The sequence below is a fragment of the Mugil cephalus genome, chromosome 9 (assembly GCF_022458985.1).
Source record: "Mugil cephalus isolate CIBA_MC_2020 chromosome 9, CIBA_Mcephalus_1.1, whole genome shotgun sequence".
Classification (NCBI taxonomy): Eukaryota; Metazoa; Chordata; class Actinopteri; order Mugiliformes; family Mugilidae; genus Mugil; species Mugil cephalus.
Window position 1 is genome coordinate 22,330,360 of NC_061778.1, and position 22,786 is coordinate 22,353,145.

The 22,786-nt window shown below is 40.2% G+C and overlaps 3 protein-coding genes across 3 annotated transcripts; all 3 read left to right on the forward strand.

Moving 5' to 3' along the window:
- Window positions 1–4,869: 4,869 nt before the first annotated feature.
- Window positions 4,870–12,137, forward strand: mmp20b (matrix metallopeptidase 20b (enamelysin)). The gene is made up of 10 exons (XM_047595253.1): window positions 4,870–5,039; window positions 5,678–5,916; window positions 7,752–7,900; window positions 8,179–8,304; window positions 8,398–8,556; window positions 8,646–8,808; window positions 8,934–9,067; window positions 9,441–9,597; window positions 11,262–11,365; window positions 11,889–12,137. The coding sequence occupies exons 1-10, from the start codon at window positions 4,905–4,907 to the stop codon at window positions 11,987–11,989; spliced, it is 1,467 nt and encodes a 488-aa protein (XP_047451209.1). The 5' UTR covers window positions 4,870–4,904; the 3' UTR covers window positions 11,990–12,137.
- A 413-nt stretch (window positions 12,138–12,550) lies between these two features.
- Window positions 12,551–17,128, forward strand: mmp20a (matrix metallopeptidase 20a (enamelysin)). The gene is made up of 10 exons (XM_047595254.1): window positions 12,551–12,688; window positions 13,388–13,644; window positions 13,762–13,910; window positions 14,001–14,126; window positions 14,483–14,644; window positions 14,729–14,840; window positions 14,921–15,063; window positions 15,284–15,440; window positions 16,392–16,495; window positions 16,848–17,128. Exons 1-10 carry the CDS (start codon window positions 12,569–12,571, stop codon window positions 16,946–16,948), a joined length of 1,431 nt encoding a protein of 476 aa, XP_047451210.1. The 5' UTR covers window positions 12,551–12,568; the 3' UTR covers window positions 16,949–17,128.
- Window positions 17,129–18,099: 971 nt separating this feature from the next.
- LOC125014183 (collagenase 3-like) lies at window positions 18,100–21,806 on the forward strand. The gene is made up of 11 exons (XM_047595252.1): window positions 18,100–18,301; window positions 18,497–18,610; window positions 18,810–18,937; window positions 19,045–19,193; window positions 19,364–19,489; window positions 19,658–19,819; window positions 19,998–20,190; window positions 20,279–20,409; window positions 20,502–20,667; window positions 20,788–20,891; window positions 21,434–21,806. The coding sequence occupies exons 1-11, from the start codon at window positions 18,194–18,196 to the stop codon at window positions 21,535–21,537; spliced, it is 1,485 nt and encodes a 494-aa protein (XP_047451208.1). The 5' UTR covers window positions 18,100–18,193; the 3' UTR covers window positions 21,538–21,806.
- Window positions 21,807–22,786: the final 980 nt, after the last annotated feature.

Below are 22,786 nucleotides of genomic sequence, written 5' to 3' on the forward strand. Positions count from 1 at the left end.
GGTGCAGTAATTACATAGAAATTACACAGACAGCTAATTATTGTAACAGTCATCCAAGGTCAGCCACACTCCATTCACAGCTGCTTTCCCTGTTGTCTCTTAAGCTCACTTCTCTGGAAACAAAACAATTTGTGCTTTAAAACAGATGACCATGCCCTTGTTTCCATGCAGCTTTGTTTGGCATGTAACTCTGTAAAAACAAATGGATGATGTTCCCTTGAAGAACGTGAACTTTCTCATAACTGGAAGGCAGCAATGGGGAAGCATGGGGAAGCAGTGAGCTTTGTGCATCTGTGTGTTCCTAAGACGGCCATTCAGATCAAATAAACAGTAAAAACTGAGACCAAAACCTGCTCATCTTTCTGGTTCTCCTATATGGAGTGCGTATCAGACATCCGCATGACAAGATTCTTCTTATTTCTGCGACATGATGTGATACAGTATGTGGAAACGAAGTGTGTGAACAGGGTGAAAGGGGCCTGTGCAGTGAATAGACGTGGAAAACATAAAGGCAAAGTCCCTGTAAAACTCCCACTGTACAGTCTATTTTACATCAGTCAATATTTAATAGAAGAAATAATGATCAGTTCATTTGTAATAATTATTGTAATAATTTGTAATTTGCGACTGAGCATCTTTAGCTTTGAACTGAAGCCATGATTTGAAGTTCATGTTGGCTTGAGCTGTTTCTCCAGCGCTCCAGTCGATGGAAGTCACTTCATGCCAAAAGGCTCTGAGTTCAGCTTCTTAAATGAAGAAAAAAAACTTCTTCTAATTTTTCACGGTATTCAGACATTCTAAAGATCAAAGAGCCAATTGGTTGGATAGACAATAAAATCCATCATAATGTGTATCGTTAATAGTGGACTAAGCACATTTTGATCAAATATTTCACCAAGGAAGAAGAAAAGGATGCATTTTAAGGCACTGATTGTCAAGTGCTTATGGTCCCAGAGACCAATGGTCTTAGCTACACTTGTTACTTGTTGCACACTGTGTTCATAGGATCACAATCCTCTTGTTCTGGAATGAATGTATACATCGTATACAATTTTGTCTTTGGCACCAAGCTTGGCCATGGAACACCATAAAACAGCGTACAACCATGACAGCTCTTCAGTTCCTGTATCATTTTAAATCAGCAATAAAAAGTAAAATGCGTCATACAAAAAAAAAAAAAAAAAAAAAAATTATAGATAGAACTATGACTACTTCCCACCTGCTAGTTCTGCTCTGTCCTTTTCCAGCGTATTGTGATGTGGTACAGTCTCAGTCGGAGTTAATGAATCAGTCTTCCCATGCAGGGCTGGTACCGGCTACACAGGGACACATGACATTAATTATGTTATATAGAACATTTCTTTGGGCTGTAGTCTGGCTGTACGCAAACTAAATATACACAACTGCTAAAAGGCAAAAATGTAAGCCCTCATCATCTTAGTGGCCTGGCTGTGGATGCATGACTTTGCTACTTAGCGGGTTCATTCCGTTCTGAGAACTCTGTTTGCTCTTTCACAGCACAGATCATAACTTCATTTTAATATGCAAGCTAAAGTCTTCCCTGTTTATTCAGGTGGTGTGATTGGTCATAACCTTTCTGGAGTGAGACTGGAGAGGGATGATATGAGACAGAACGAAATCAACCACTTCCCTGCTGTGACAGGGGGAACCTAATGCAGCGTGCAACTACAGTGGTAAACAGTGGTGACCTATGTTTTTTCTCGGAACTGTATCATTTTTACAGACAGTTAAAGCGAAAGTTTTACTTTGAGGTTTCCATGGTTCGATCCTATCCAAGTAGTTTTAAACGTAATTAAGGCTTTCTCCCTTTGAACCATGCAAAGGACTCACCATAAATGTGCGGAATCACATTTTGAAGCTTTTTTTGCGTCTCTGAAAAATATATGTACTGTATCTGTGTAACACGAGCACCTTAAAAATGGCCCCATTTTAACTGAGTAAAAATATATTTACTCTGACCCCTCATGTTGGGCTTGGCTCTTGAATGCACCACAAGATCCATCAATCACACTAGATTTATGGAATCTGTATTGTCTCTTTGGACAAAAGCCTTTCCCCACAAAATGTAATTTAATATGACGATAATGGACGTTTGTCAGCAAAGCCACAATCTGAATCAGCTCTGTCCTGGAGTGAGGGGACCACTTAGATTACACGCACGACAGCAACATTTTGAAATGATTTAGAAATGATAAACTCTGTGCACGCTGCAGTTCTTGGTCTTGACTTGCTGAGCAACAGAAAATGCTAAGGAAATGCTGGGGTTCAAACCACAGTGGCAGCTCTGGTGTCAGGTTGGGCATACTCAGCAGAATCTATGAAATTCCATGTTTTTTTTTTGTTTGTTTGTTTTTTGTTTTTTAAGGGATGCCACAGGATGGCAGCAGAGACTCGAAGCAAGAGCTTTGGAATTTCAGCCAGTTCTGATGAATGCATTCTGTTACAGTCCTGCACTAAATCCTACTTCATGACACTTCTAATGTTCTGTTTATGTTGTGTTGTTATCATTTTGGAGGATGTAGCTTGTGGTGATGTTAAACTGGATCGAATTAAAAAGTGTTTCTGTTATTTAGCCTAGCCCACTGAATAATACAGGGCTGCCAAAATATCAGAAACGTGTCAGTAACACAATACAACGAAATAGCAATAGAAACCACACAATGAAAACGCAGCCGAATCCACAGTTCTCTCAGTTATTTGAAACAAATGCTGAATACCAGACCTTCATGAAGATTTAGTGGACTGTTATATCAGAATGAATTCCTCTTCACTGGTGTGCATAAAGAACTGGCAAACTAGTCTGTAAATGTCTCTGGTTTAATTACATTATGAGCATTTTGTGGCTTTTATTTTGTGACTCAGCAGAATGTGACTTGACTTTTTTCATATGTGCATGTACAGTATTTGGAATAATAAGATTTACACTGAGGCTTTTTGACTGTGGAAGCTCTCAGAAGGACTTGACCTTCAGTCATCACTGATGTAGAAAAATGAGACCCATTATGTGTAGTTTAGGTTTTTGCTCAACAGTGTTTTTATGCTACCAGTAACCAAGGTCTACATGGTGTGCATTTAATTTAAACGAGCAAGTGTTTGTTTTAATCCGATTTAATTGATTGCGTGATGGAATCTCTACTGCTGCACATTGTGGTTATGCCATTTTGAGCCAAACTCCTTTTGCATGCATGATAATTAAAAAGAAGAAGAATACGAAGAATACATCTGATGATGATCAGATGATGAAAACAGAACCATAGAAAAGATTTTCAAACTTGTTTTTCAGACTTCATGAGTCAGGGCTGACTTTTTCCCACAGTGAAGGAAAGTGATGAAATCAGTGAAGCGGGTATCATACTGACACTGAATGATTAATCAAAATCTGCATTCATTGGATATGTTTATGTGTATTTCTACAACAGCTCATTGCTTTGCTAATGCCATGTCATTGTCCCTCCCAGAAAATATACCACCTAATGTTGACACCACACGTGGCAAACGTGCGGAAAGAAAGGATTTATTTCAACTGCAGAGTTGGAACAATTTTCGCATGGCTATTAGCACTTCTCAATCTGATTGGACATTTCTTCCAATAGACCCAGTCTGCTCCAAATGTGGTGGTTACATGAGGCGTCAGTGAGCTATTATTGTTATTGGTCTGATTATTTGCAAAATCCTATAGTACATGAACCCACTGTCAAGTAATCTTGACACAAATACTTACTTAATTTAAAACTTATTTATTTAAAACTTTTGTAATATCTCTGGCAACTTGTGAGTGTCAAAGTGTATGTTTTGGTCAAAACAGAAGTGTTTCTATGGGTTTAATTACCACAGCGGTCAGAATGACTTTTCCTAGGTTGTAACCTTGCAGCTCCAAACTTCACCCTCAGTCATCACCCCTGCTTAAAATGACTTCATTACCCTGTCTATGCTCCTGTCATAAAACTGGAGACCAGAGAAACAGAAATTCCTCAAGTCTTTCTATGAAATAGGGTGGAAAAGTCAGCTTAAGTTACCATGCAAAGGAATGCTGTTGGTCCCATAAAGCTCCACAATGACCAATCAACTGTAATTGTAGCAGGGACTGACCGCAGCACCACCCTTGCCAGTTTTGGCGTCTTGGCTGGCGGCCATTTTTATTTTGCGAAGGCCTTAAATCCCCCCCTGCAATTTCAGCTCCCTTTCCGCGAGCTCTCTCATTGGAAGGGCTTACATGTGTTTGCTAAAACGGGACTAGAATGAGCTTTGATGGTGTTATTTTGGGACTTCTTTCAGAATGCGTGGGACTGAGCAGCTGTGTTACCCGGCTCATTGTGTTGCACCCGTCTGGAGGCAGTTTTCTCGAGATTCCCAAGCAGAAGCTCCAGAGGAAGATATTTATTCAATATCAGAGCTTCTTGAATGAAAATTTACATTTCACGTTTGTGCCACCCTCATTCAGTGACAATCAGTTTCTGTCTTGCCCAATGTTGTTGTTTCAGCCCTAATTTAGGATTATCTGTGAATCCGCTGGTCGCACCTTGAAAACTCCCACAAATTGCTGTGTCTCGGTCTGATTACAGTCTTCCATTTGCACCGAATTTAAATAAGATTTTGAAATTGGAACCATCCACTGAATGTTCCATCTATTTAAATCATCATTGGTGCAGACACGTCACATGACAAAAACTGTTCAAATGTCATTTCTGTCTCTTTTTTTTTCGGCTGTCCTTGGTTCTCTGCAAACCCCTCCCTAATTCCATACTACTGTCTGAGGCTTCCCTAGGATTTGCATGTGGCATGAGTCACAATAACCATTTAAAAGGCTTCCTCATTAACCAGAACTTCCATCTCTATGTGTTTAACCCAGGCCATTACAGTTCACGTGGTGTTTAGTCTGTGAAATGCATGCCATGCTGCTCTCCTGCTGTGTCCTGGGCTTGACTATGCTCGGCCCATGTTTTACAGCACCCACATTTATTCCGGAGGAAGATAGCACTCCTACACCAGAACCACAGGTTGACTTGAAGCTGGCCACAGTAAGTGCATAATTGCTGCATTACAAATGTTTGACACTGGACTGCATGTGACTTTATCTCTTGTACGATGCAAAAATTTGGTCATTTTGTAAGTGTTTATGTTCTGGGGTTAACTACACTGTAAATTATCCGTTATTGCCTGCGTTTAGGTTGAGAATTGTTTTTATTACATTTGTTTTTGTGTGTGTGTGTGGGAGGCAGCGGTCAGAAACTGCACTGCCCTCTGCGTCCTTGTTGCTTGTATATTACATGCTTTTGCAGATTTTTTCAGCATCCTCATTTTCTCTTTCCTCGTGCCAATTTCCTTTCATAAAGCTATTCCTGTTTGTCTTTGAAGCAGCCGCCTGCTAAGTCTTTATTGAGTTTATTGTTGAAAATAGGTTTTGGTTGCTGTCAGAGAAGCAATAATTGATAGCTGATGTTGTAAATCTGAACGTTCGAGTGCTGGAGATTAGGACTTTCATGTAGACACTTTCGTTTCACATAAATCATGTTATTCACTAAATGAATTCTTAAATGGATAATCTGTAATGCATGATGTGATAGAGGAATACACTCCTGCCTTAAGAGGGCTGATTGATTTACCTGCCTTTTTAATGCAAAATAATGTTTAATGGGGATCTTAAATTTACTCATAGGACTATCTGCAGCAGTACTACAACCTGCAAAAAGATCCCTTGGGACGCATGAAAAGGAGCGGGCCCTCCTTTGTCTCCAAGGTGAAAGACATGCAGATTTTCTTTGGGCTCAATGCAACAGGCGAGTTAAATTCGGACACCCTGGAGATGATGGGCAGCCCTCGGTGTGGGGTTCCAGACGTGGAGGAGTACAGTAACAACCAAGGGACACGGTGGAATAAGAATGTCATCACCTACAGGTACCGACTGTCGTCTTTAATCATGTTGATGATGAAGCTGCTGTCACCCCTCTTACTTTTAAAAATGTGTGGAATTTTAGTTTGTAAATGAACAGACAAAGGCATATCTGACCTAGAATGAACTTGCAAAAAATAAAACTGTCTGGTTGTTTCTACTATGCAAATCCCACCACTATGTGAGAAGCAGTTGGTGCCAGCAAGCAATAAAACCTTTTGGCAGAAATGGGGAAAAGCAACTGTCACAAATCATCGTGGCTAACAGATTCTGAGGTTAGCAAATCTTGCCTTTGAGAGTTACTGCGGGTTTGTTAGTGTTCCAAGTTGACCGTGCATGTTTGAACTTATGCAACACTGTCTGGTCCTTATCCATTTATATGCAAGCCCTCTTTGAGGCATGCTTGCTGGATTAAAAGATGTATAATTAGAGAGGAACCAAGAAAGGCAGTTATTGTCACTGTTTTAAAATGTGAGAGTTAAAGCTTGAAGCTATGCAACTTTTGAGAAACTGCAACAGTAGTCATTTCGGCCATGCATGAGAATTACAGGATTATTCTGCATTAAATTGTTCTGGGCACCGAGGGCAAGTGGTGAACATCCTAACAAGAGCATAAAAATCGCAAAATCATTATGTCACTACAAATCAGAAATTATACTGTCTTCTCCACAACAGTAGTTTAGTGGTAAATGTGTTGAGGGAAACTTTCTAATTGCTAATTTGAATCTAGACCATAAACAGTAATGGCAGAAACATGTAATTCCAAATTTATCTGCCCATTCATCACAGATTAGCAGTTTATAGTCAGAGACAGTCATAAGGGCCAGACAAGCCAACACAACCACAAACAACTAGGGTCACCAAAGGCTGAAGGAGATGCCGCTTGATATTGCCTGTGTCTGGACCAAAAGATTGTCTTTGAACACATATGAAACACAATAGCCAATGGCCAACTGACGCATCGATTCTGTAGCTATGTAAGAAGACATAACCAGAAGGTGGCTGAAAGGATAATTTAATCATGATGAATTGGTCGATAGTGTATTCAAGAAATAGATAGTGTATGCAAGAAGGTTTGGGTTCAAGTCCAACTCCTACCTTTGAAGACAGGTTGTTTGGTGATTCTAAACTGCCTATAGGTGTGAGTGTGAATGGTCTCTGTGCCCAGTGATAGGCTGGCGAGCTGTCCAGGGTGTGCCCGACGATAGATGGGATGGGCTCCAGCAACCCTCGCAACTGTAGTGGGTGGAAGATGAGATGAGATGAGACTGAGACAAATATGTAATATATATATCTGTATATAAACATGTTGAGTCAGCTGAAAAGCTCTAGACAGGGGGAAGGCAAGCACCAATGCTGTGGGACGCATTCCCAAGGCTAGGGCCACAAAGTTAGAGCCACTGGTATGTCAGGGCCCAATGTTTTCTGACCAGTAGAGTGAAGCAGACAGTATCTCTTTTCACATACCTAGCAATTAAATAGAAATAGAATCTCTATAGAAATAGACATATATTACAACAGTGAAGAAAAGCCAGTCTTTATTCTTCTAAGGTTGCTCCAGCTATCTTCTTTAGAATACCAAGCCAACTTCCCCTTAAAGGTTTTCTAAATCCCATAGTCACTGTTCGAAAGATAGATTTTTTTATTATTATTATTATTAAGATTAGGATTATATTTGCTTATTGTTGGTTTAATTTAGACGTGGTTGCATAATAACACAGCATATGGCTGTAACATGACATTGATATAAGGTGCTTTCAATGATATCCCTTGTTATTCAGAAAAACATTTTGTGTTTACCATGATATTAATCAGCAACATTAATTTGTTGCTATTGCAGCATTGGCAGGTACACCAGAGATTTACCCCGCTCCACTGTGGACTCTCTGATTGAGTCAGCTTTCAGTGTTTGGGCCAGAGCCAGCGGTCTGACATTCGTCAGGTCACACAGTGGCAATGCTGACATCATGGTGGAGTTTGTGACCCATGGTGAGTTTGTCTTTGGTTTCACACAATACAGTGACACATAAAAAAAGGAGCTCTCAGCAGATCTGTCAGTGTCTTAAGGAAATACAGCAGCGCCTGTGCATACACAAGGGACTCTTCAGTAGTAATTTAACTGGTCTAGATCATCCTCTGGCTGCTGAGCTAGACAGACTCGTTTAGATGAGGTGAACAGAGGGCTGTAATTTCTATTTGGCATGAAAGTAAATGGGTTTCTCTGCGGGTTTTGATTTCATGTCCATGTATCATGAACACACATATAGCGCACGGAGACTTGCATCCATTTGACGGACCAGGAGGAACGCTGGCTCATGCTTTTGGCCCGGGGTTGGGCGTTGGAGGAGACACCCACTTTGATGACAGCGAGCGTTGGACGGCAGGAGGAACAGGTGCTGACTCCAATCACACAGGAGGTTGTATTATAGAAAACCACAAAAGACAACAACATTTGTCTGAACACACTTTCCTTCGTGTTTCTGTAGGTTTCAATCTGTTTGTGGTAGCTGCTCATGAGTTTGGCCATGCCTTGGGCCTGAAGCACTCCAGAAACCCAGAGTCACTGATGTATCCAACCTACAAATCCCCCCACCCAACAAACTTATTATCCCTGGAAGATGTAGCCAATATTAATGCACTTTACAGTAAACAGTTTAGATTTTTCTTCACATTTTTTCTTGAATATTCTCGTCTAAGTAAACCTGATCAATAAATGTGTACTGATGTGTTTTAGGTCCTGTTGGAGTTCATCCGAACCACATTTTGAGGGGCTCTCAGTACAACCCCTGGCTGTCCAGATCACTATTCCCTGGACTTATGCAGGACAGATGTGCTCCAGACCTGACCTTTGACGCAGTGTCCACTCTTGGAGATGCCACCTTCTTTTTCAAAGAAAGGCAAGTAGAAAATAAGGAAATGCATACTCTAGTTGAATAATGGAAATTAGCTGATGTAATCATTTTTCCCAAATCCTCCCAGATTGTTTTTAAGATACCACACCTCATACTATTTCTCCCACCAGATATCTCTGGATTAAACATAATAGGCAGAATGACATCAAAGAGGGCCCCATCGTCAACTTCATGCCCAAGATTGAAACCAGTATCGATGCTGCCTTCTGGATACCTCGCAGATCCACAGCCTACCTTATTCATGGTACCTATTGGTAGAATTACAGGTTTTGCTTAACACTTTGTATGATTATTTCAATGCACATCAGACATCAGGCAATTACTCCATTACTTCATTATATATATCTATATATCTATATATATATCTATATATCTCTATATATAAATCTATCTATCTATCTATCTATATATATATATATATATATAGAGAGAGAGAGAGAGAGAGAGAGAGAGAGATAAGCAACAAACATTTATCAATGTAATTATTCTGGAGTCTAAATACAATGTCTGTCCTAAATTAGATTACCGTATCAATAGCTACTTGTTGGAAAATATGAACTTACATCCACATTCTACTGGCCACTTAGACAAGACAAATGATATTTTTTCTGTGGTAGAATCCATGTTCTGGACAGTGAAAGGCTCTGTGGTGAAGGGGAAGCCCAGACCGCTCAGCCACTTTGGATTTCCAGCCTGGGTTCAGGATGTTGATGCTGCAGTGCACATTGTGAAAACAGGACGCACCCTCTTCTTTATACATGATGTTTACTGGAGGTAAGGCGGCAAACACACAACATGCACTTAGTAACAATCAGTTTGTTAATAGAGATATTCCTAGGCATAGAGGCTGAAGAGTAAGGCCTACAGGGCATGGTTGGTCCGTGGGTCTCTCGGCCTGTTGGCAGGGCAGTTGCAGAGGCAAAAACTCAGGCGTGGAAGGAATTCAGTGAGGTTATGGAGGAAGACTATCGATTGGCTCCAAAGAGGTTCTGGTAAACCATTCGGGTGCCTCAGGGGCATCAGACGGCAACTTACCCACACTGTTTTTAGTGGGGACATGGAGCTGCTGACATCACCTGGGGCTGTTGTCTGGAAGGAATACTTTGAGGAGCTCCTCAAACCCACCATCACGTATTCCTTAGGGGAAATAGAGCCAAAGAGCCTGGGGTTGGGCCATCCAATCTCTGGGGCGGAAGTTGCAGAGGTAGTAAAATAACTTGGCGGAGCTCCAGGGCAGGATGAGATCCACCCTGGGTATTTTAAGGCTCTGGATGTTGTAAGGCTGTCCTGGCTGACAGGCCCCTGAACATTGCGTGGACATCGGTGGCAGCAACTCTGGAATGGCAGACCGGGGTGGTGGTCCCCATCTTTAAGAAAGGGTGAAGATAGTTGGAACACACCAGAGGGTGTGTTCCAACTATAGGGGGATCATACTGCTCAGCCTCCCTGGGAAAGTCTACACTGGGATGCTGGAAAAGAGGGTCCCATCGTTGGTTGAACCTCAGATCGAGGAGGAACAATGCTCTTTACCCTCACTAGGGTGCTGGAGGGGAAATGGGGCTTTGCCCAACCGGTCCACATGTGCTTTGTAGATCTAGAGAAGGCTTATGGCTGTGTCCTCAGAGGCATCCTGTAAGGGTACTCTGGGAGTATGGGGTGGATGGCCATTCAGTCCCTGTACCTGTGGAGCAAGAGTTTGGTCTGGGTAGCCGACTGTAAGTTGGACTCGTTCCCAGTGAGGGTTGGACTCTACCAGGGCTGCCCTTTGTCACCGCTTCTGTTCATAACTTTGAACAGAGGATCTCGTCCTTGCTTTTTGCTTTTTGTGGTCATCCTACCTTCCACAAGCTACGACCTCCAGCTCTTTCTGGTGCAGTTTGCAGCCAAGTGTGAAGCAGTTGGGATGAAGTTCAGCACCTCCAAGTCTGAGACTCGTGGTTCCTCTGGAGGAGCTAGTGGATGTGGCTGGGGAAAGGGCTGTCTGGACCTCCCTACTGAAGCTGCTGCCCCCGCAACCCAGACAAGCGGATATGCGGTAGATGAGGTTCACCTAAGTTTTGCATCAGATTCATTTTTTTATTTTTTGTTATTTATGAACTCAGGGAAGCAGAGGCATTACAATGTTTACACAATTAATTAAATCACATTATGTTCCCCCTGTCCTCTTATTTTAGTCTAGTAAAAGAACTGTTTAAAAGTATAAAGATAAAGCAGAGCCTGTTCCGAGAGCATGTGTCGAACAAGTTGACTCAAATCTGACTGAAAGATGTTTCCATAATGTGGACCCCACACAGCGAGCAAAGGGTTCGACCTGGTCTCTGAGGTTTTGATGACATGATCACACAGTTGCGACAGTAAACAAAATGTTTTGAGCTTTGCATGACCAGAAGATGATCATGAGTCATGGCTTCTGATGAAAGGTTGTTGTGTCTTTTCAGTTTCAACGAAAACCGAAAGGTAATGGATTTTGGCTACCCAAAGTACATCAGCGAGGACTTTCCTGGAGTGAACACCATGATAAATGCAGCTTTTTATAAAGACAGTGAGTAGATATTACGCATGGTGTGGTATGTTTGAAATGTAAGTTATGTGTTCACTGAAATCTGTGAATCTGAACCAAAAGAAAAAAAAAAAAGAAAAAATTCCACAACATACCACACACCATGTCATATATTATACATCAACGGGACTCCAGTTGGATGATAATCTTGTCTAGATTTAGAATGTAATATATTTCTGTCTGTAGCTTAAGGGGCTTCTGTAAACTGCATTGTTATTGGTAGCACAGGAATGCTAATTTACATGCAACATCACGTGTGTGGAGTTAATGTTTTATAGAACATGTGGTTCCCCTGTGGTATTCAAACTGTATAATTTACCACTTAAAATCCTTGGTACAGTATACTGTAATTTTAACTGCAAGCAACAGTGAATATTTGAGTTTTAGAAAGAAACTCATCATTGTAAGACATATACACTCATCATTGCAATAATCATCATTATCATCTCAGAGAAAAAAGAATGTGAATTGTTCTGCTCTTTTTTTCTCTCATCTCTCATCCTAGATTTCATCTACTTCTTTGTGGGACCACAAGTCTACAAATACAACTACACCCAGAAACTTGTTGTCGGAGTAGAGAATGCAAGTTCCTGGCTGGGCTGTTGAAATGCTGTAGGACACGCACACAGCAAGGACAATACCTGAAAACCATGACTTGTTGTTAGAAAAGAAGAAGAGAAATACACTGCACTTCTCAGTTTTGACTGGACCATTATTTATCACTTGTCATATCTGAACAGAATAAACAATTACATCTTAAACCTGCCACCTGTGTTTTTATTTTTTTGTGTATGTGTGTAAAGTGCAACGCTACATGCAATTCCTTATTGTTTAAATCATTTTTGAGATACGCATGTGGTGCAGTTAGATGCACAGATGATGTGTAAATTAAGTTTGCCTCTACAGCAGCAGGTTTTGACATGACTGAGTAGTAAAAATGTTTCTATACTATGAAACACACCGTACGCACATGACTATCAGCACAACAGACAGAAAGCCCAGACATATGTATGTAGACGCTTCATGAGGAGGTTTTTAACCACAAAACCCTCCAGAAAATTGGGGCAGATATGCCCAGCTGTAACTACCAGGATTGAGCACTTTGAGGCCATGTGATTGCCCAACAACTTCAAGAATACTCCCATATAAAAAATGTGAAGCCTGGTGGAAATGTGCATTTAAAACATGGAGCTGTTGTGGATGTGGACGCGTGTTTTGGGCTCTCTGATGTTAGCGGAAATCTTGTGGACACTACCCATTGATGAGGATCACCAGCTGCGGCCTGAGGACGTGGAGCTGGCTGAGGTTTGTGGGAGGACAAATGCCTTGTAGAGTTGATATAACAACCTGCTAAATTAGAATGAAATATTCCATTAGGACAGTTGCTGATACAAATTATCATAAGTTTGTGACTTTTTTGTGCAGGAAATGGAATGCAAAAACTTTACAAGTAGTAACGGTGTCTTTAATTAAAACAGTAACAATGTGCGTATTTAATTTGCATGAACATGAATAGATACAATGCAAGGCAGGTGTTTTCCTATATTTTAAGCAATAATCCGCACACAATATTTTAATTTCAAAAAATTTTTCATATTTTATATTTGAGAAATCCTTGTTTTTAAAGGGTAAGTCAAACATTTTAGAGATACAAGCATAGGACATATACACATAAGTTATAAGCAGAACACATACTAATATAATGTCTTTGTGGTCAGACTGTCATTTGTGTAAATATTCTTTACAGTAATGATTGTAAGACCCTGACATTTCTTTGAAATGTCTGTGTTCTTCAGGGACTCAGCTAAAAATAGGCACATACATGTATGTTTATAAATGACTGATAATGCATGACAATTAACAAATGATTGCTATGAATAATGTCTATCCGCTTTTAACCTCACATTAAACATGGACCACAACACACTCCAATAATATAAAACACAATCTGCAGTGACATTTTAGTCATGCCCTAAGCTTCAAGGCTTGAACTCATACCAACAGGACTACCTCAGGAGATTCTACAGTCTGAACCTCAGAGACAGAGTGCATGTAGCTCCAGTGAGAAGGAGCCGGTCTGTGCCAGCCATGGAGGAGAAAATCAGAGAAATGCAAAAGTTCTTTGGTCTGCGGGAAACGGGAAAGCTGGACTCTCATACTCTGGATGTGATGAGGGAGCCAAGGTGTGGTGTTCCAGATGTGGACAACTTCAGTTTCTATCCTAATGAGCCTAAGTGGAACAAGTACACCATCACATACACGTGAGACCTCATTTTATACAGTTAATGTTGTAATAATCTGAAATATATATATATTCTTAGGCTCATCACAGATTTGTTAATCCTGATGTGTCTCATGTGTTTGTCACCGGGATGCAGGATAGCCAGATATACTCCAGATATGAGGAGAGAGGATGTGGAGAAGTCCTTCCATTCAGCCCTGAAATTGTGGAGCGATGCAGCTCCACTGAGGTTCATCAAAGTCAGCCATAGCAAAGCTGACATAGTCTTCTCCTTCGCACGCAGAAGTAAATCTGAAACTATTATCGATTACCTTCTCAATATAGTTAAGCAGAGCTGATCTGATATCTGTGATGAATTGTTTCTTTCTGTTGCAGCTCATGGAGATTTCTTTCCCTTTGATGGACCCCGGGGTGTGTTGGCTCACGCCTTTCAACCAGGGGAGGGACTGGGTGGAGATGTGCACTTTGACGAGGATGAAACATGGACGGCAGGGAGGCAAGGTTTGTCAGCCAGAGTGCTCTGCAATGTGAAATACAAAAGATTAACAATCTTGTTGCATAACATTTCAAACTTTGACCTTGTTTTTTCTCAAAATAATTTGAATGTAGATCAGTTCTGAGCCACAGTGTGCAGCCAGGTGTTGCGTAGCTTCTTGTTGGTTAGCGTCTCTGGCCACGCCCCAGCCAGTGATGTCACAGCAGGTGCTTGCAGCAGATTGTGAGCACCTGGTGTGGTCTCCACTGAATTTGTGGCGGCAAGTACGGATGAAGCCTTCAAAACCACAGACAGCAGCGCGGCAGCATGTCATTCTGTGCTCATTCAGATGAACTAATGGAAACCGTGTCCTTCTCATCAGGTTACAGCCTGTTTGCTGTTGCAGCTCATGAGCTCGGCCACTCACTCGGTCTGACTCACTCCAGAGACCCCTCTTCTATCATGTACCCCACTTACAAACATCATAGCAGTGCTCAGTACTCTCTGTCCACAGATGATGTACTGGGGATCCAAACTCTGTACGGTGAGGAAGTCATTACACATATAGAATGACGATTTTGTTCCTCCAACAGCTCGTAAATGTGTTATGTTCTGTACTATTTGCCAGGCAAGCCGAACAAAAAAGTGGAAACCCAGCCTGCTTCAAAAAAATGTGACCCCTACTTTTCTTTTGATGCGGCAACGATGATTGACAATGAGATCGTTTTCTTTAAGGACAGGTATGTGCTGTGTTTTAAATTATGAGTCAACTATGCCCAAATTGTGTTTTAATTGTTGCTTTCTTGTTCTTTCAATCAAGGTGCATGTGGATGAGAACAATAAAGGCAACTTATTGGAATCGCCTGACAGAGGGCCACAGCAGCACGTATTTACCGGGCATCAGCTCTCACATGGATGCCGCTTATGACATCCCTGCCAAAGGCGTGGCGTATATATTCACTGGTAGAGTAATGGGCAGTCTAGAAAACATCACTTAGACCTTGTCAGCATGACAAGGCTGGATTTCCAGTCAGAGAACACGACGCTGCACCCAAATTACAGCCTTGTGCAACTTAAGTGTTGCAGTTCATGCAAGAGGCTCATTCAGTTTGGCAGTGCTTGCGGTATGTTGCTGTTTTTCATAGTGTTCCGAATTGCTTGTGACACGCCGGTGTTTTTCCAGGTCGTAAGTACTGGGTGGTTCAACAGCTTAAGACGAAAAGTCGCTCCGGCTCCATCTACGAGTACGGATTCCCGTCCAGAGTGAGACAGGTTGACGCTGCCGTGCATGTCAGTGAATATGGGAAAACCGTGTTCTTCGTAGGAGAGTTTTATTACAGGTAACTTCAAAATGCCCACTCACATGACAAAACACATGTACAGGGAAAATGAACCCGGGAAGTTACTGAAAAAAAGAAAATTCTGTATTAAGCTGTTTAAGTGTGGCATATTATCAAAGCCATATTATTTAGGTCCATATAACCATTACTTCCTAACAGAAACTGATAAGTGCAATGGACAGTGATCTTCAAAACATCTAGATCTCTGAAGATTAAACACATGCAACACATAGTCTGTGTACACACACACATATATACATATATATATATATATATATATATATATATATATATATTATATATATTATATATATATACATATATATATATATACATAATATATATTATATAAATACATATATATATATATAACATATAATATATATATATACATATAATATATATATATATATATATATATATATATATATATATATATATATATCAGGCATAACATTATGACCACTGGCAGGTGAAGTAAATAACACTGACCATCTTGTGACAATTTAACGTTCTGCTGGGAATCTTTTGGACCTGGCATTCATTCGTGTGGATGTTACTTAGACATGTAGCACCCACCTAGACCAGACCAGACACCCCCATCTCATAGCATAGACACTCCTTGATGGAAGCAGGATGCAGCCTGACACAGACAGACACAAATAAACAACTCAAAAAAACAAGAAAAACAGCACAATGTGTTGACATCAAAAGGGGGGTCATAATGTTATTCCTGATCAGTGTATCCACTAAAATACAAGACATTTGATGTTGACACTATGGCCGAACAGCAATCACTGTCTGTATCTAAACTGCAAATATGAGAAATATATATGTGTGTGTGTGTGTGTGTGTGTGTGTAAAAAATGTGTGCATGCATGCTGAGTAGTTTGTAAAAACATTTCCTCAGAAATGCTAAAAAAGGTATTTATTTGAATCATCCAATTTCAGATACGATGAGAGCAAGAAACAGATGGACCCTGGCTTCCCCAGACTGATCCAAAAGGACTGGCCTGGAATCCCGAGGAGTGTTGACGCTGCGTTTAAGTTGCATGGTAAAAACAGGAGAAATGTAGTTTATGCACTCATGAACTTTGTATAATGTGGACCTGAGCAACAGGATGCAAATAGAACATGACTGAAATGGAAGTTGTAATTTCTTGCTTTTACCATCTTTAGGTGGTAGACGGGTGGAGTTTACCGCAACAGATGCACTTTTATCCTGAAAACACCATTTGCCCCAGTTTCAGAAAAAGTGTTAAACAAACTAGAAACAGGCTACTACTGCTCCCATCTGAACTTTGTTGTTCTCATTTCATTTCATATATTTTGAAACAGCACAAAACACGCTTTGGACATACATAAACAATTAAAACATGAACATTTTTTGTTCTTTTCTTTTTACAGGTAGCATCTTCCTGCTCAGCGGGAAAAAATCCTACCAGTATGATGTCAAACAAAAACGGGTGGTGAAAATAATTCCAGGAAATTCTTGGCTTGGATGTTGATACAGCAACATACAGAGATATGTGTACTTTTAATATATGTCCTTTATTAGTTAAAAAGACATCTGAAGAAATAAGGGTCATGTGTGTAGTTGTCACTAATTATGTAATTGTTACAGTTTAGTTTTTAGGGCATAGTGTATGTGTAACTGTCTGTAATTAAATCTCTGTTGTCCCTCTTGATTACAATAGTACTTCTACTTCTTGTCTAAGTACCATTGCAAGGATATACTGATCTGAGGATTTAATAGTGATTAAATATTAAATGATTAATATTGTAAACTTAGTTAATATTTCTACTCGTGTACTTCCACAAAAATCTACATAATCCTGAATATGCATCAACAGAATGTGTCTTGTTAAAGTTAACGCAATAAAATACAAACTCTGTTCACAAAACTCAGGGGCTTTTGTGTAAAACTTTTTTTTTTATATAAATTATTCTTCAAAACCGATGAAAAACACATAACTTATTTTACAATATTTTAAATATTATTTAATAATATATTTTATTTTAATATTTTTATTAATAAATTCCCCATGTTTGCAGAATTTTCATGTTGTAGATGGCTGCAGTTGAGATCCATCTATTATGTTATCCAGTTATCCACTTTAGGTGCTTACTGTGGGTTTTCAACCAATTATCTGCAAAGTAACCAAAACAGTTTTCAGTTGCCTGGATTACAGTAAATAATACAGTTCATTGAATGTAATCAAGTATAAATTAGAATTAAAGTTCAAACCACTTAAATTGAACAACAAATATAATTCTGCAGCTAAGTAAATGTTATCTTCCAGCATCACTCACAAGGTTATGCTTCTGCCATCTTGGCAAGCATGTAGATTTTTAGCCTAGAGTGGCTGTCCAACAGTTTTATATTTTGTTCATGTAGCACTGTTACATGAGTCATAATTTATATTAGGACAGTGTTTAAAAAAAGGCTGCAGTTTGCAGTTTACTGTAATTTTAGTAGGAAAAGAAAAACAGAACAAAGTCAAATCTCTCACAAATGTCTCCTCAATAAAGCTAAACTGATCTAATCATCTCCTCCAACTCTCTTATCAGAGGAGGCCCTCTGTACTCTCCCTCCCTGTCCAGTACAGGGGTCGTCCCTTAACATTTACTGAAATGTTCCAAAGTACACCGTGTCTGCCAGTTTTTTATTTTTTTCTAGAGCAATATACACCTCAGGCTGTTGAGACTGCCTTTCAGAGAGGACAGTGGAGGACAGAAAATATTTTAACAAGATGTCTCTTGCTGATTTTTGGATAGTGCTATTGGGTTGTTTATCCCTGTGTCATGCAGCACCTACCATTGCACCAACAATTTCCTCAGAGGATGAAGCCCTGGCCAAGGTAATTCTATGTAATGATGAATATCAGTAGTTGTAGTATCAGTTTTCAACAGGGGAAAAAGAAACATTTCAATTATATACGTAAGTAAATGTACCAATGCATCAATGTAAAATTACGCCTGCATAAAAAAGGCCGTGCATAGGAGCATAAAACTTGACTCATGTCTAAATTCATATTTTTCCCTGTCTGCGTCAGATTTACCTTTCCAGGTTCTATGACGATGTTGGAATGACGAACGTCACAACGCGGAGCTTAATTAGCAACATCACCGAAGATCTGGAAGCCATGCAGGCCTTCTTTGGCCTGGAGGTATGAGTGAATGGAATATACATACTTTTAACAGAACTCGTTCATTTGACTAAGGTGGATGAAATGAAGGGAGAAAAACTCATCTGGATTGTTGTTTTTATTATGAAATGTAGCCTCTCTCTGAAACATTACGGCAAATCAGATCAAAGCTTACATCAGAAGTCGTTGTTCTTACCTCACATCATCCACTGACAACCAGGTGACCGGCACTTTGAATAATGAGACTGTGGAGGTGATGAAGGCACCGAGGTGTGGCGTGTCAGACATCAGCAGATATGGACACTTCGCTGGGAAACCCAGATGGCAGAAGAGGCTTATTACTTATAGGTCTCTGGTCAGATGTAATATTGTCAAGATGGTTGGATATATATGAATTATACTGTGGACTTTAAATATCGGCGAAGAGAATTAATGATTTGAAATGATCTGAACAGGATTACTCAGTACACTCCAGATCTGAGCCGGAGTCAGGTGGACGCAACCATCGGTAAGGCCTTCAAGCTCTACAGCGATGTCATCCCACTGGATTTCAAACAGGTCTACAGTGGTACTGCAGACATCATGATCCTCTTCAAAGGCGGATGTGAGTCTGGACGAAACAGACTTCTACTATAAAAAAAAAAAAATAAAACTTAGAAGATGCTAGAGGTCATCTCCATATTTTGAGTAAACTGGCCTCTGTTTTTATTAAAGTTAGTGTGTGTGTGGCCTAGAAGCAATGGCTTAAACATATCTGTTTAATATCTGTTGCAGATCATGGGGACTTTTACCCTTTCGATGGGGCTGGTGGAGTCTTAGCTCATGCTAACTCTCCTGGACAGGGTCAGGGAGGAGACACACACTTCGATGATGACGAAAGGTGGACTCTAACCCAAAGAGGTCAATATTTTCTGTTATTCTAGCAACTTTGAGGCTACCACAGCAACAAGTTGATACCTCTCCTTGTTATCTTTAATCTGTAGGCCACTGGAATTTGTTTTATGGGAAAGTCACTGTGGTTAGAATCAAAATATGTCAGAATGACTTTAATGGTTTTGCTGTGTTCAGGTGTGAATCTGTTGCTGGTGGCTGCCCATGAGTTTGGCCATGCTCTGGGCCTGGATCACTCCAGAGACAGGCGGGCACTGATGTTCCCTACCTACCAATATGTGAATACAAACGGATACAGACTGCCTGATGATGACAGACGTGGCGTTCAAGCTCTGTATGGTAAATAGAAATTCCATGCACTGATCCACATGAACCTTTGTTTATTACATGATGTCTGATAGGATATAAAATGTAATGTTGATGCCATAGTTTCAAAGCTCAAAGTGCACCCTTTATTTTTTTTATGTCATGAGTTTGTAGTTTAGTCACTTTTTGACTTTACTACTCCATTTTTCAGGCAGCCGTACCCCAGTGCCCACAACAAGGCCTAATCCACCTCCTCGTCCAGAACCTGAACCAGAGCCAGAAGAACCAACTGAGGATTCAAGGCCAGACCCTCTGCCCAACCCCAAAGATGAGCAGTGTAGCCGTCAGCTGGTGTTTGACGCTGCTACATCCATCAAGGGAGACCTATACTTCTTCAAAAATGGGTAAAACCTTATATCCATCATGATCACCCCATTTACATGCAACTAAAAACCTGCATCTTACTGCATTTTTGTCTAAATTCTTCACCAGATACTACTGGAGGAAGAGTACAAGTAACCCAGGAATCCGTTTAACCAGAGTATCCGCAAAATGGTCGCGAATCAACCGTGTCGACGCTGCATTTGAAGTCCCACGAGAGGATGTGGCATATTTGTTTGAAGGTAACAATTATCTTTGGTTGACTGTGGTATAAATTAAGCTGAGTACCACAACACTATACAAAAGATAACAACATCCAGCTGTTTCTCCACAGGTCGCCAATACTGGGGTATAAGAGCACGTACAAAGACTTTGCTGTCTGGCTATCCAAAGCCTATCACCAGCCTTGGCCTCCCCTCTTCAGTCAGTAAGGTGGATGCTGCAGTCCATGTGCCAACTACTGGAAAAACACTATTTTTTGTGAATAACAAATATTGGAGGTGAGTAACATTTCACGTGGCTGCTGGTTTCTAATATGTAAAACAGGAATCACTGAGGGTTACTTATTATGCACTGTATTATGCACTGCCTATACAATTGTCTTTGTTTTCTCTTAACAGCTATGATGAAGCCCGAAACCAAATGGACTACGGATATCCACGATACATCACCCAGGATTTCCCAGGAATTGGCTCAAAAGTAGATGCAGCCTTTGAGAATTATGGTAATTTGATCATTTTCTTATGCACCATCTTTACAGTATGTTGTATACTTGCTCTAAGTATACTTACAGACTGTACTTGCTATAAAATTCGTATAGCAGCAAAGCTATTGAGAATTATTGTCCAAAGGTTTAGCTTCTATCAGAATGCTGTTTTTGTTTTCCATTGCCCAACTTTACTTTGTTTGTTTACCCTGATCAGCCCCATAAAACTCATTTTAGGCAACAGAACAAAAAAACGTTCTTATAAACCAGCTGTGTTCTACATTCAAACCTAAACAGAACACACAATGAGAGACTAGTGAGTGAACATAGTGGCACACGTTTTCCAAAAAGCTGTGGTGTTGACCAATGTTTGAGTCAGACGAGAGTGAATGGTACACCAACAAAACGACCAATGAATGTTGTTACTCATTGTAAGCTGCGTTGCCAGCTAATATGTTTTCCGTACACGTTTTATAAGCAGATGACATGCCCAATTTTCCAAAATATGTTGAATTTAAGTTTATTTGTATACTTGATGAACTAAGTCTCTCCTTCTACAGGATATTTGTATTTCTCAAATGGCCCCAGACAGAGTGAGTACTACCTTCCTTACAGGAGAGTGATGCGTGTGCTGCTGAACTACGGCTGGCTCAACTGTTACTGAGAACCCACAACAACATTTCAAATGTGTAGTTAATTTGCATGGAAGAGTCGTGACAATAAGAGTGTTGCACGTTTTTATGATGCTCTCAGAGACAGATGTTTTTTTTAGCCTAACTCCTGCCTAGCCATTGAGTTAGAGCACAACATAGCATGCTCAAACTGAATCAAAGGTCAGTGAAAGATTATTTTTCGATCAATTCTGCAAATAACCTTTGACCCAATGTTTATGGAACTTGCAAGAACTGATGATAATAAACGTATTTGATGAGATGTTTGCTCATTTCAGGGTACATCCATGCATCACAAATAAATGACAAACTTGAGTTTTGCAAGAGCTCTGTTACAATTTGCCTCCTTAACAGGACTCAGCCTAAAGGATTTTGCTAGTTGCATGCAGCAACTTGGGTGACACCACAGTGAATTGGGAAACAATTTAAGCCATTGCTTGTTCTCGGTCACGTCCGGGCTGTTACATCTGTCTTTTGCCGGGATGCCGCAATTTAAGAATTAGGACCAAAGAGCTTGTTTAGCCACATCAAATCTTTGCAAAGAGATCTGTCTCACTATTGTTTTCATGAACGTCGATAAATTAAGGCTTTTGTAGTTCAGTGTTGCATGTGTAGACAAAGTACAATACTGATTGACGTACAAAAAAACAAAAACAAGCCAATGAGGTGACTATCAATAGTTGCTTTACACAGATGGTAAAAATACATTTATTTTCTTCCTTAGTTTTGCTTTTATTTACACAACTTTTGATGTATCTGCTATTGGAATTTCTGCTGACACCACAATACAGTGGAGGTAAATTTTATCTGGGCCATCCACACAGCATTGCACAACAACCCAATTTCTTGCAGAAACAGTGTGTCCCATAAACCAAACAATCCTAGGAACACAGTCAGCATGTGCTATTTGGACAATTATCTAGACAACCTTCCCCAGTGATATCTATAAATTATTCAGACCAGCACCTTAAAATAAGTTTCATTCAGCTCCGTTGTATCAGGGAAGACAAAAACCAATACTTTGGTCTAGATGCTATGAGCAGTGACAGAATGTATTTTCTGTTATTTAGGATAGCCAAACCTTTAATTGGTGAGGAATGTTTAGCAAGATATGTAAAAGGCAAAGGCTGTCAGCTAACACTTTTCTGCTACCATGACAGAATGACAAAAAACAATTGTATTTTCAGTGTAATTTGGTCTGTAGATGATGAGTTTTCAATACACAGCAAATGAACGACGTGT